The 11325-nt window shown below is 52.7% G+C and overlaps 1 protein-coding gene across 1 annotated transcript; it reads right to left on the bottom strand.

Moving 5' to 3' along the window:
• Positions 1-1391: 1391 nt before the first annotated feature.
• On the bottom strand, positions 1392-3582 carry LOC119305281 (WUSCHEL-related homeobox 5-like). Its single transcript, XM_037581850.1, has 2 exons — positions 3099-3582; positions 1392-2161 (listed from the first exon to the last, which is right to left on the bottom strand). Exons 1-2 carry the CDS (start codon positions 3580-3582, stop codon positions 1680-1682), a joined length of 966 nt encoding a protein of 321 aa, XP_037437747.1. The 3' UTR covers positions 1392-1679.
• Between the last annotated feature and the right edge of the window lie 7743 nt (positions 3583-11325).

Here is an 11325-nt window from a genome sequence, read left to right as displayed (position 1 = left end):
ATCCTATCCCAGATCCAGGGATGCAAAATCTTCTTTTTGATTCCCTAGAATTTGTGGGCGGTGGCTTAATTGGCGCCCACGTCATCGAGACTTGCCGTTGTCGCCATCTTTGACCTCTAAAGCGGCAGTTTCTGGCTACCTAGGGGTTCGCCGCAAGTTATCAGCCTGACCAGGAGGGGAATGCACATGCCAGAGGTTATCATCAACATGGGTTACAGAAGCGGAAGAAGGTCAGGCATTGGGTGGAGGAAGTAGATCTCATGAAAGGGTACGCGCCGCACCCAGTCGCTGGTGACAACGACAAGGAAGGGAAAGCGAGGTGGTCTTAGCCGGAGCCGCCGCCATAGGAGCGAGAGGTTGCTGCTAGGGGAGCCGTTGGGGCACAACCTTCCAAAAATGTATCGCCAGGGGTTGTGCAAGCCTCCTCACACGATAAACACGCGTCGTCAGCCACCAGGGGACACGCCACCAGCTGTCCAGCCCCTGAAGTGTGGAGCCGCCACCCGCAGGGCCATGCATGTGATGGGTCACTCCACGAGGAAGAGAGCCCGCCACTGTCGCCACTACACAAGCTTCGCTTGGTGGTGGCATCTGGCATCGGCGAGGGAAGGAGTAGGAGAGGTTGGACAAGTGAGGCGTGATAACGGACGACGCCCGTGCTGCCTAGTTAGACGACGCAGGGGGGCGATCATAGTTTTGAATCTTGATCAATCATCAGTTTAACTTGTTTTTTTAGGGGGACAATTTAACTTATCTAAATTCTGGTAATTGTGCTGTGTATATCCAGTAAGGAGAGCTCGAGCGCTCATGGTACCTTAACAAACCAAGGCGGTCACAAATTTTAGATCATTAAGCTTGACGTGCTCGAGCTTAACGAGCCAAGCGCCGGTTGATCCGCCACTAATCGAGAGATTGCCTACATCCTAAAGACCTAAACGAGTGTTGAAGTTGAATTCCCAATTTTGCAGGGGATGCGTGCACAAAGCAGGCCATTACACCATGACAATGCACGCACATTTTATGTTCTGCTGCGCCGACCGTAGCAAAACCTTGGCCAAACGACAATCCCCTGGTATTCACGTGAATGCATACAGTCTGTGGCCGAATGGACTAAGACGATCCTTTAATAGTCTTGCTAAATCTCGGTCGACTAAGACTTAATTAAGTCTCAGTCGTCGCTATATCCCTGAAATCTTACATTGAGATTCATATAAAATTTTCTTTCTAGTGTTTCTTTTTAATATGTTATTGTCATTTGAATGAGACTTGGTTAAATCTCAGTCGACCGAGACCTAGCCACACCCATCTTTTAACAACAACGTTAACTCCAACTCGACCGTTTAACAAAAAATCAACTCCATAGTCATATCGGTGCAGAAAACTAGAGCATGTATACGAAAAACAAAAACAGCGCCAACCATCGGTGATAGATTACAAATCTTTCGGGACTTGTCCTGTTCTCCATGACACACTACACTTCAGAAGATTTGTTTTTTCGAAAAGGGTAAAAGCTCGGCGCATCACTCGTCTAGAAGATGAACCGAATCTACGAAAACTAAAAATAGTTTGTCTGCCATACTTGCTCCTTGAGTCGGTGTTCGGCTTAGTGAACATTGTTGGTCTACGGTTCATAGGTATGCATGCGACAGGTTGAGCACATCAGTAATCATGCATCATCTTCAGCGGCCTACGCCGAAGAAGTCATAAAGCGGCAGCGAGGCGTCGCCGCGGGGGCTCTCAGGCTCCCAAGAGAACGACCCCGACCCCGAGGCGGACGGCACCGTCGCCGTCGGCGTCGCGGAGCCAGCGATTCCGGCCGGGCGCGTCTTCTGCGGAATCGCGAAGGTGGGGTGCAGCGGGAACAGGTTCAGGGTCTCTGGGCGGCGGGAGCGGGCGGCGGGCGGCCCGTGGGTGCCGGCGGCCGGAGGGAGCTGTAGCGCGCGCGGCTGTTGAGTGCCGGCGTTGTTCTGAGCTGGTGCTTGGTGGTACATGGTGGCCGGTGCCTGCGTCTGGACCTTGTCATGCGCCACCGCCTCCACTCCCGGGTACAACATCGGCGTCTGCGTCTGCGTCTGCATGTAGTGGGATGCATTCGCCGCGGCCTGTGTCGCCGCCACCGCCGCGGCCGCTGTCACGTAGCTAGGCTGCTGCCTGTGCATCGCTGCCACCAAAAAATGGTACATGGATCGAATGCAAACCATGTTAGAACAAAGAACTACTAGTGCACTACTACTTGAATAAAAAAAATTAGTGTTCATGAAACTCAATAAAATCTGTGAACAGAAGCAGCAGAAATCTATTCATGGCCATTTTACACTAGTTAGGTAGTAGGGAACAAATCAGCAATGCTAAAACAGACACACTGCTCGCTTCGGTCGTCCTAGAGAGGCAGCTATAGGACTGGTGCCGCTTCGGTCTGTGAGTAAGCTAGGACAGTTAATTTCCTTCGAACCTGGGGCATGCATGCATTGATGCATGAACAGCGGGCAGAAGATAAAAGAGCTACTACAAAAGGGTAGCAGCAGCGGACGCTACATAGGCTAGCTAGGCCGGCAACGTACTACGTTAAATCGTGTGACCATGACTACGAGGGTTCCCCTGCTCCACTGACACTCCACAGACCGCAGGGTCAAGAGGAGAAACGACAGGGCCATGCGTGCATGCATTGCATGCGCATCGGAAACTGAACAACAACCAAGCAAAGCAAACCGTGTCGTGTCTCGTGTGTGCGCTTTCATACGATACGAACCAAGGAACAGCACAAAACAGACGACGAATAGTACAGCCAGCCACTGTGTTGCATCATGCATGCATGCATAGATGGGTCAACACCGAAGCATATCCATGCGTTATCGTCGTGTCCTACTCCTACCACATTGATCAGCTTTGACCACCGCAGGCATGCATGGACGTCGTGGGTTGCAAATGGAAAGTCGTAGATGCATATCCTTTCCAGCTAGATCTCAAGTGTAAAGCTAAGCTAATTAAGCGAAGAAACGCACAGGCCTCCGGCGGTTAATCAGTCAAGACGTACGTGCCAAACAAACGCAGCCATGGATGATGGATGGAGGGTTCGTTCACGCGCGTACGTAACGTACCTTGTCTGTTGCATGCAGGAGAAGCGGGAAGATCCGGCGGCGTCGCCGACGACATGTGTGGCGGCGGAGCCTGCAGCGGGATCGGGGGCAAGGAGGGGTGGGCGGCGGGCCTGTGGAGCACGGGCAGCGGCTGGGGGCGGCGGAACTGCTTGGAGAAGTAGTCGAAGGCCTGCTGCTTCTGGCGCTGGCGCTGGCGGGCCTTGTGGTTCTGGAACCAGTAGAAGACGTTCTTGCCCTCGATGGGGCCGTGCTTCTGCAGCCGCGCCGTCACCTGCTGGATCTGCTCCGCGGTGGGGGTGCGCAGCCCCTGCCGGTACAGCCCCTCCAGCACGCCCACCTGCTCCTTGGTCGGCGTCCAGCGCGCGTTCGCCAGCGCCGCCGCCGCCGCCGAGTTGGGCGACAGCGGCGGGGAGGGCGGCGCCGCCGGAAGGGACGGGGAGCGGGAGCGGGTGGCGGCCTGCTGCTGGTGCTCGGCGCTCTCCATGGCTAAGGAGGATCTCAATCTTCTCTGTGCCTGGCTAGCCTGGAGATCTTCTCTGCATGAGGCTGGGTGGGGGTGTGCGGGGGGGTTTAAAAGGTGCATGGGAGCGTGAGGGCTGGGGGGAGAGGGGTGCGGAGCGCGTGCACGCCCACGCCGCGACGCCGAACGGTCCCGGGCTTGCAGTGTCGCCGCACCATCGGAAGCTGCGCGGCAGGGTGGCGAGCCTCGTGTGCCAGCTCTTTGCCGTGTACCGCACTCGTGTGGCCAGGATCAGTGACGAGGCACTACAGATAGTAAGATACCTGCGTGTCCTTGTTGATCAGGTGTAGATACAGGTGTGCTACGTGTGGAGCCATGGACCACGGTGCGCCGGTGACGCTGTGGTACCATGTGACATGGAAATAACTTCGTAACAAGTATAGCAATATTTGCTCTTGCGGTGTTATGGTGCCAGCATAGGACCGTCTAGCATAGTGCGTGCGTCGTGTGCACACAACCATACGATCGAGCATTACTACCTTTTTTGTTCTTCTTCTTGAAAATTAACTTTGTACCAAGTATAGCAATATCGGAATATATACTTTCTTTCCGATCAACATGGGCTCAACCCCGGCTCCATTTCATTGAAACACAAAACCCAACCAAACACGGTTCAACAGTCTTAACAAGAAAAATGAACAGACCTCTCATCTTCAAAAATCATGATAACGTCAAACTTCTCGCTGTCCCACTTCTGCGGATTCGTTAATCTCTAGCCCGCTCTGCACCACTTCCACCTCCACGAGGCTGTCGAGGATGGCATTGTGTGGAAGCCCAATTCCACGACACCATTCGATACCCCATGGAGCACACATACTGAAAGACGTGGGTGCCACCTAAGCTTAAATTCCTTGTTTGGCTTGCCATCCAAAATAGGAGTCGGACCTCCGATCGCTTGGCCATGCGTGGGTAGCCAAATTGTGACCCTTGTCGCTTATGTAAGCGGGTGCAATAGTCCGTTGACCACCTCTTCTTCAGATGTCGGTACACGACTATGCTCTGGGACATGATAAAGGATGGGCTACAGCTTGGGCGTCGCGACACCTCCACATGGCACCTCATGCGATCCGCTAAAGGTTGGTGGGTTAGCCTCTCCGACAGCAACAACCAAATCGCAAGGCGATGGCCACGCGCACCTTGCTCACTTCTTGGACCATTTGGAATGAAAGAAATGCTCATGTCTTTTGTCACAAGGGTGCCCCGCTGATGGTTCTTCTCCACAACATCAAAACAAATGTGGCGGCATGGGTTACCGTGGGTGCCAAGAAATCGGGGACAATCATGTCAGGAGACTAAATGACCATAAACCCTAAAGGCGGAATATTCTTTAAATGGGAGGCGATATTCCGCCTTTATGATGGGTGCCATCCATTAACTCGCCACACACTGCACCCGTCGGCGACCCATGAGACCATCGCCCATCAGATCCTTGCCACCCGCATTGCAGGCACCGCATAGCCTTGTCTGGCAATAGCCTCCGAAAATGGCAGGGAGAGAGAGAGAGAGAGAGAGAGAGAGAGAGGGAGAGAGAGAGAGAGAGAGAGAGAGAGAGAGAGAGAATAATGACAACATTCGACTAGGGTTGCGGGAGCAGGGAGGAGGGTGGTGGCAGCGGGCGGCTAGGGTTGTGAGAGGAGGGTGGCGTAGAGTGAGGCTAGGGTTGTGGGAGGAGGGTGTGGCGGCGACGCCGACCTCCAAGTAGTTTTAAATTCACAATATACATTTATAGCCAAAGCCTACGAGGGCAAGTATTTCATATGCTTTATATAGTCTATTTAAAAAAAAACTTACCTTTTTGCCCACAAGAATGCACAACATGCACTCGGCAAAAGCATCTGAGAACAAATGAGTGGCCTGTTGTACAGTGCCAAGGAATAGCTCTTGCCTTGGAGAGGAGTTGTAGTTGGTACGACGCTGAGTGCCCTAGTAGGCTGGGTAATTTGTTCTTCAGCTCCAGCCTTGAGTAATTATGTGCTCACAATAGCTATATGTAAGTCGCCTGGCTTTTGAATTTGAGTCAGACGATCTTTGTATTGTAGGAAGAAACAACCGGAGGGGAGGAAGAAGCTCACCGACTCACCGGAGAAGCTCCACCATTATCTATCTTAAGGTGGTTGGGTCCCCCATTGTCTAGCTTAGGGGTGTTGGGGGGTCCAGGTTCGTGGGAGAAAATTCTTCATGGCCGGGGTAGAGGGATGGCCGGTAGGAGGTGGCAGCACAGCGGTTGGGAGGAGGGCGGGGTGGTGAGGCTGGCTCTGGAGCGCCGGCGGGCACGGGTGGTTGTGACAGGCGCTTTGACTGACGGTCTGGGGAAGGAGACGAGCTGAAGGTTGAAGATGAAAATTCGACCGTTCATTTTACATCTAACGGCTAAGAACAGATCGGCTAATCCAAATATAATTTTCAGTCACCATACTCCTAGCCGTTTCCCCTCTTTGCTTGTGTTGTTGGACCTTTCTTCCATGGAACCCAGCCAAACACGGTTCAACAGCCTGAACAACAAAAAGAAAAAAAAACCTCTCATCTCCAAAATCATGATAACCTCTAACTTCTCACTCGCCCACTTCCACGGATTCGTTAATCTCTGGGCCGCTCTGTGCGACTTCCACCTCCGCGAGGACGCTGAGGATGGCATCGTGTGGATGCCCAATTCCAAGGCACCATTCGATACCCCATGGAGCACACGGTCTGGAAGGGGTGGGTACCACCTAAGCTTATATTCCTTGTTTGGCATGCCATCCAAAATAGGAGTCGGACCTCTGATCGTTTGGCAAAGCATGGGTAACCAAATTGTGACCCGTGTCGCTTATGTAAGCGGGTTCAATCATCCGTTGACCACCTCTTCTTCAGATGTCGGTACACGACTATGCTTGGGGACATGATAAAGGACTAGCTACAGCTTGGGCGTCGCAACACCTCCACCTGGCACCTCATGTGTTCCGCTAAAGGTGGGTGGGTTAGCCTCTCCGACAGCAACATCCAAATTGCAAGGCGATGGCCACGCGCACCTTGATCACTTCTTGGACCATTTGGAATGAAAGAAATGCTTGTGTCTTTTGTCACAAGGGTTCCCCACCGACGGTTCTTCTCCACAACATCAAAACAAACGTGGCGGCATGGGTTACCGTGGGCGCCAAGAAATCGGGGACAATCATGTCAGGAGACTATATGACCTTAAACCCTAAAGGCAGAATATTCTTTGAGTGGGAGGAGATGTTCCGCCTTTATGATGGGTGCCATCCACCGACTCGCCGCACACTGCACCCATCAATGATCCATGAGACCATCCCCAATCAGATCCCTACCACCCTCATTTTGCAGGCACCGCATGGCCTTGTCCGGCAGTGGCCTCCGAAAACAGCAAAGAGAGAGAGAGAGAGAGAGAGAGAGAGAGAGAGAGAGAGAGAGAGAGGATAACGACAACATTCAACTAGGGTTATGGGAGGAGGGTGGCGGCGGCGGGCGGCTAGGGTTGTAGGAGGAGGGTGGCGGCGACGCACGACTATGGTTGCGGGAGGAGTGTGGTGGTAGAGGGCGGCTAGGGTTGTGGGAGGAGGGTGGCGGCGACGCCGACCTCTAGGTAGTTTTTAAATCCACAGTATACAATTATAGCCAAAGCCTGTGATTTCTGGATTGAAGGAAGAAACAACCGGAGGGGAGGAATAGGGGCGGAGCCAGCCCAGCGGGACGCCCCGGGCCCCAGGCTTGCTACAGTGCCGCTACAGTGTCAAACAGTGCCCAAGAAGCTACAATCAACAAAGGAATTCCTTCCCAGGCCCCCCCGACCTGGGTCCTGGATCCGCCACTGAGGAGGAAGACGCTCGTCGGCTCACCAGAGAAGCTCCACCATTATCTATCTTAAGGTGGTTGGTCCCCCATTGTCTATCTTAGGGGTGTTGGGGAGGGGGTCCAGGTTTGCCAGAGAAAATTCTTCGTGGCCGGTGTTAGAGGGATGGCCGACAGGGGGCGGCAACACGGCGGTTGGTGGGAGGGCGGGGTGATGGGGCTGGCTCTAGAGCGCCGCCGACCGTGTATGGTTGTGGCAGGCGGTTCGACCGACGGTCTGGGGAAGGAGATGAGCTGGAGGTTGAAGATGAAAATCCAACCGTTCATTTTACATCTAATGGCTAAGAACAGATCGACTGGTCCAAAATTAATTTTCAATCACCATACTCCTAGCCATTTCCCTTGTTTACCTGTGCTGCTGGACCTTTCTTCCATGGAACCCAGCCAAACACGGTTGAATAGTCTTAACAGGAAAAAGAAACATACCTCTCATCTCCGAAATCATGATAACCTCAAACTTCTCACAGGCCCACTTTTGCAGATTCGTTAATCTCTTGGCCTCTCTACGCGACTTCCACCTCCACAAGGACGTCGAGGATGGCATCATTTGGAAGCCCAATTCCACGACACCATTCGATAACCCATAGAGCACACGGTCTGGAAGGGGTGGGTGCCACCTAAGCTTAAATTCCTTGTTTGGCTTGCCATCCAAAGTAGGAGTCGGACCTTCGATCGCTTGGCCAAACGTGGGTAGCCAAATTGTGATCCTTGTCGCTTATGTAAGTGGGTGCAATAGTCTGTTGACCACATCTTCTTCATATGTCGGTACACGACTATGCTTGGGGACATGATAAAGGACTGGCTACAGCTTGGGCATCACGACACCTCCACCTGGCACCTCATGCGATCCGCTAAAGGTTGGTGTGTTAGCTTCTTCGACAACAACATCCAAATCGCAAGGGGGTGGCCACACACATCTTTCTCACTTCTTGGACCATTTGGAATGAAAGAAATGCTCGTGTCTTTTGTCACACGGGTGCCCCACCGATGGTTCTTCTCCACAACATCAAAACTAGCGTGGCGGCATGGGTTACCGTGGGCGCTAAGTAATCGGGGACAATCATGTCAGGAGACTATATGACCTGAAACCCTAAAGGCGGAATATTCTTTAAGTGGGAGGAGATGTTCCGCCTTTATGATGGGTGCCATCCACTGACTCGCCACGCACTGCACCCATCGATGTTCCATGAGAACATCCCCAATCAGATCCCTGCCACTCTCATCGCATGCACCGCATGGCCTTGTCTGACAGTGGCCTCCGAAAATGAGAGAGAGAGAGAGAGAGAGAGAGAGAGAGTAACGGCAACATTCGACTAGGGTTGCGGGAGGAGGGTGGCGGCAGCGGGAAGCTAGGGTTGCGGGAGGAGGGTGGCGGTAGAGGGCGGCTAGGGTTGTGGGAGGAGGGTGGCGGCGACGCCAACCACCAGGTAGTTTTTAAATCCACGGTATACATTTATAGCCAAAGCGTGCAAGGGCAAGTATTTCATACGCTTTATATAGTCTATTTTAGAAAAACTTACCTTTATGCCCACATGGATGCACAACATGCACTTGGCAAAAGCTTTTGAGAACAAATGAGTGGCTTGTTGTATAGTGATAAGGAATTGCTTCACCGCTTGCCTTGGAGAGGGGTTTGTAGTTGGTACGACATCTAGTGCCCTAGCATGCTTGGTAATCCGTTCTTCAGCCTCCACCCTTGAGTAATTCTTTACTCACAATAGCTATATTCAAATCGTCTGGCTTTTGAATTTGGGTCAGTCGATTTTGGATTGAATGAAGAAACAACGGAAGGCGAGGAAGAAGCTCGCCGGCTCACCGGATAAGCTCCACCATTATCTATCTTAAGGTTGTTGGGTCCCCCATGGTATATCTCAGGGGTGTTGGGGGTGGGTCTAGGTTCGCCGGAGAAAATTCTTCATGGTCGGTGTTAGAGGGATGGCCGGTAGGGGGCGGCAACACGGCGGTTGGTGGGAGGGGGGTGGTGAGGCTGGATCTTGAGCACCGCCGGTTGTGGGTGGTTGTGGCAGGCGGTTCGACCAACGGTCTGGGAAAGGAGATGAGCTGCAGGTTGAAGATGAAAATCCGACCGTCATTTTACATCTAATGGCTAAGAACAGATCGACTGATCGAAATTTAATTTTCAGTCACCATTCCCTGGCCATTTCCCTTGTTTACCTATGCTGCTGGACCTTTCTTCCACAGAACCCAACCAAACACGGTTCAACAGTCTTAACAAGAAAAAGAAACATAACCCTCATCACCAAAATCGTGATAACCTCAAACTTCTCACTCGCCCACTTTTGCTGATTCGTTAATCTCTTGGCCGCTCTATGCGACTTCCACCTCCACGAAGACGCTGGGGATGGCATCGTGTGGAAGCCCAATTCCACGGCACCATTTGATACCCCATGGAGCACATGGTCTGGAAGGGGTTGGTGCCACCTAAGCTTAAATTCCTTGTCTGGCTTGACATCCAAAATAGGAGGCGGACCTACAATCGCTTGGGCAAGCGTGATTAGCCAAATTGCGACCCTTGTCGCTTATGTAAGCGGGTGCAATGTTCCGTTGACCTCCTCTTCTTCATATGTCGGTACACGACTATGCTTTGGGACATGATAAAGGGTTGGCTACAGCTTGGGCGTCACAACACCTCCACCAGGCACCTCATGTGATCCACTAAAGGTTGGTGGGTTAGCCTCTCCGACAGTAACATCCAAATCGCAAGGCGATGTCCACATGCACGTTGGTCACTTCTTGGGCTATTTTGTATGAAAGAAATGCTTGAGTCTTTTGTCACAAGGGTGCCCCACGGACGGTTCTTCTCCACAACATTAAAACTAAGGTGGAGGCATGGGTTACCGTGGGCGCCAAGAAATCGGGGACAATCATGTCAGGAGACTCAATGACCTTAAACCCTAAAGGCGGAATATTCTTTAAGTGGGAGGAGATGTTCCGCCTTTATGATGGGTGCCATCTACTGACTCACCGGACACTGCACCCGTTGATGACCGATGAGACCATGGCCAATCAGATCCCTGCCACCCTCATCGCAGGCACCGCATGGCCTTGTCCAGCAGTGGCCTCCGAAAACGGCGGAGAGAGAGAGAGGGAGAGAGAGAGGGGGGGAGGGAGAGAGAGAGAGAGAGAGAGAGAGAGAGAGAGAGAGAGAGCGAGAGAGCGACAACGTTCGACTAGGGTCATGGGAGGTGGGTGGCGGCAGCGGGCGGATATGGTTGTGGGAGGAGAGTGACGTCGGCGGGCGGCTAGGGTTGCGGGTGGAGGGTGGCGGTAGAGGGCGGCTAGGGTTGTGGGAGAGGAGGGTGGCGGCGATGTCGACCTCCATGTAGTTTTTATATCCACAGTATACATTTATAGCCAAAGCCTACGATTGCAAGCATTTCATATGTTGTATATAGTCTATTGAAAAAACCTACCTTTTTGCCCACAAGGATGCACAACATGCACTCGGTAAAAGCGCCTGAGAGGGTTGTAGTTGGTAGGACTTCGAGTGCCCTAGTATGTTTGGTAATCCTTTTTTTAGCCTCGAGCATTGAGTAATTCTTTGCTCACAATAGCTATATGTAAGTCGCCTGGCTTTTGAATTTGGTCCAGTCGATTTTGGATTGAAGGAAAAATAACCGGAGGGGAGGAAGAGGCTCGACGGCTCGCCGGAGAAGCTCCACCATTATCTATCTTAAGGTGGTTGGGTCCCCCATTGTCTATCTTAGAGGTGTTGGGGGGGGGGGTCGAGGTTCACCGGAGAAAATTCTTCATGGTCGGGGTTAGAGGGTGCCCGACAGGGGGTGGCAACACGGCGGTTAGGGGGAGATCGAGCGGGGTGGTGAGGCTGGCTCTGGAGCG

The sequence above is a fragment of the Triticum dicoccoides genome, chromosome 5B, assembly GCF_002162155.2.
Source record: "Triticum dicoccoides isolate Atlit2015 ecotype Zavitan chromosome 5B, WEW_v2.0, whole genome shotgun sequence".
In the NCBI taxonomy this organism is placed as follows: domain Eukaryota; kingdom Viridiplantae; phylum Streptophyta; class Magnoliopsida; order Poales; family Poaceae; genus Triticum; species Triticum dicoccoides.
The sequence above is the reverse complement of the archived record's forward strand: the minus strand, read 5'-3'. Positions and strand labels throughout refer to the sequence as shown.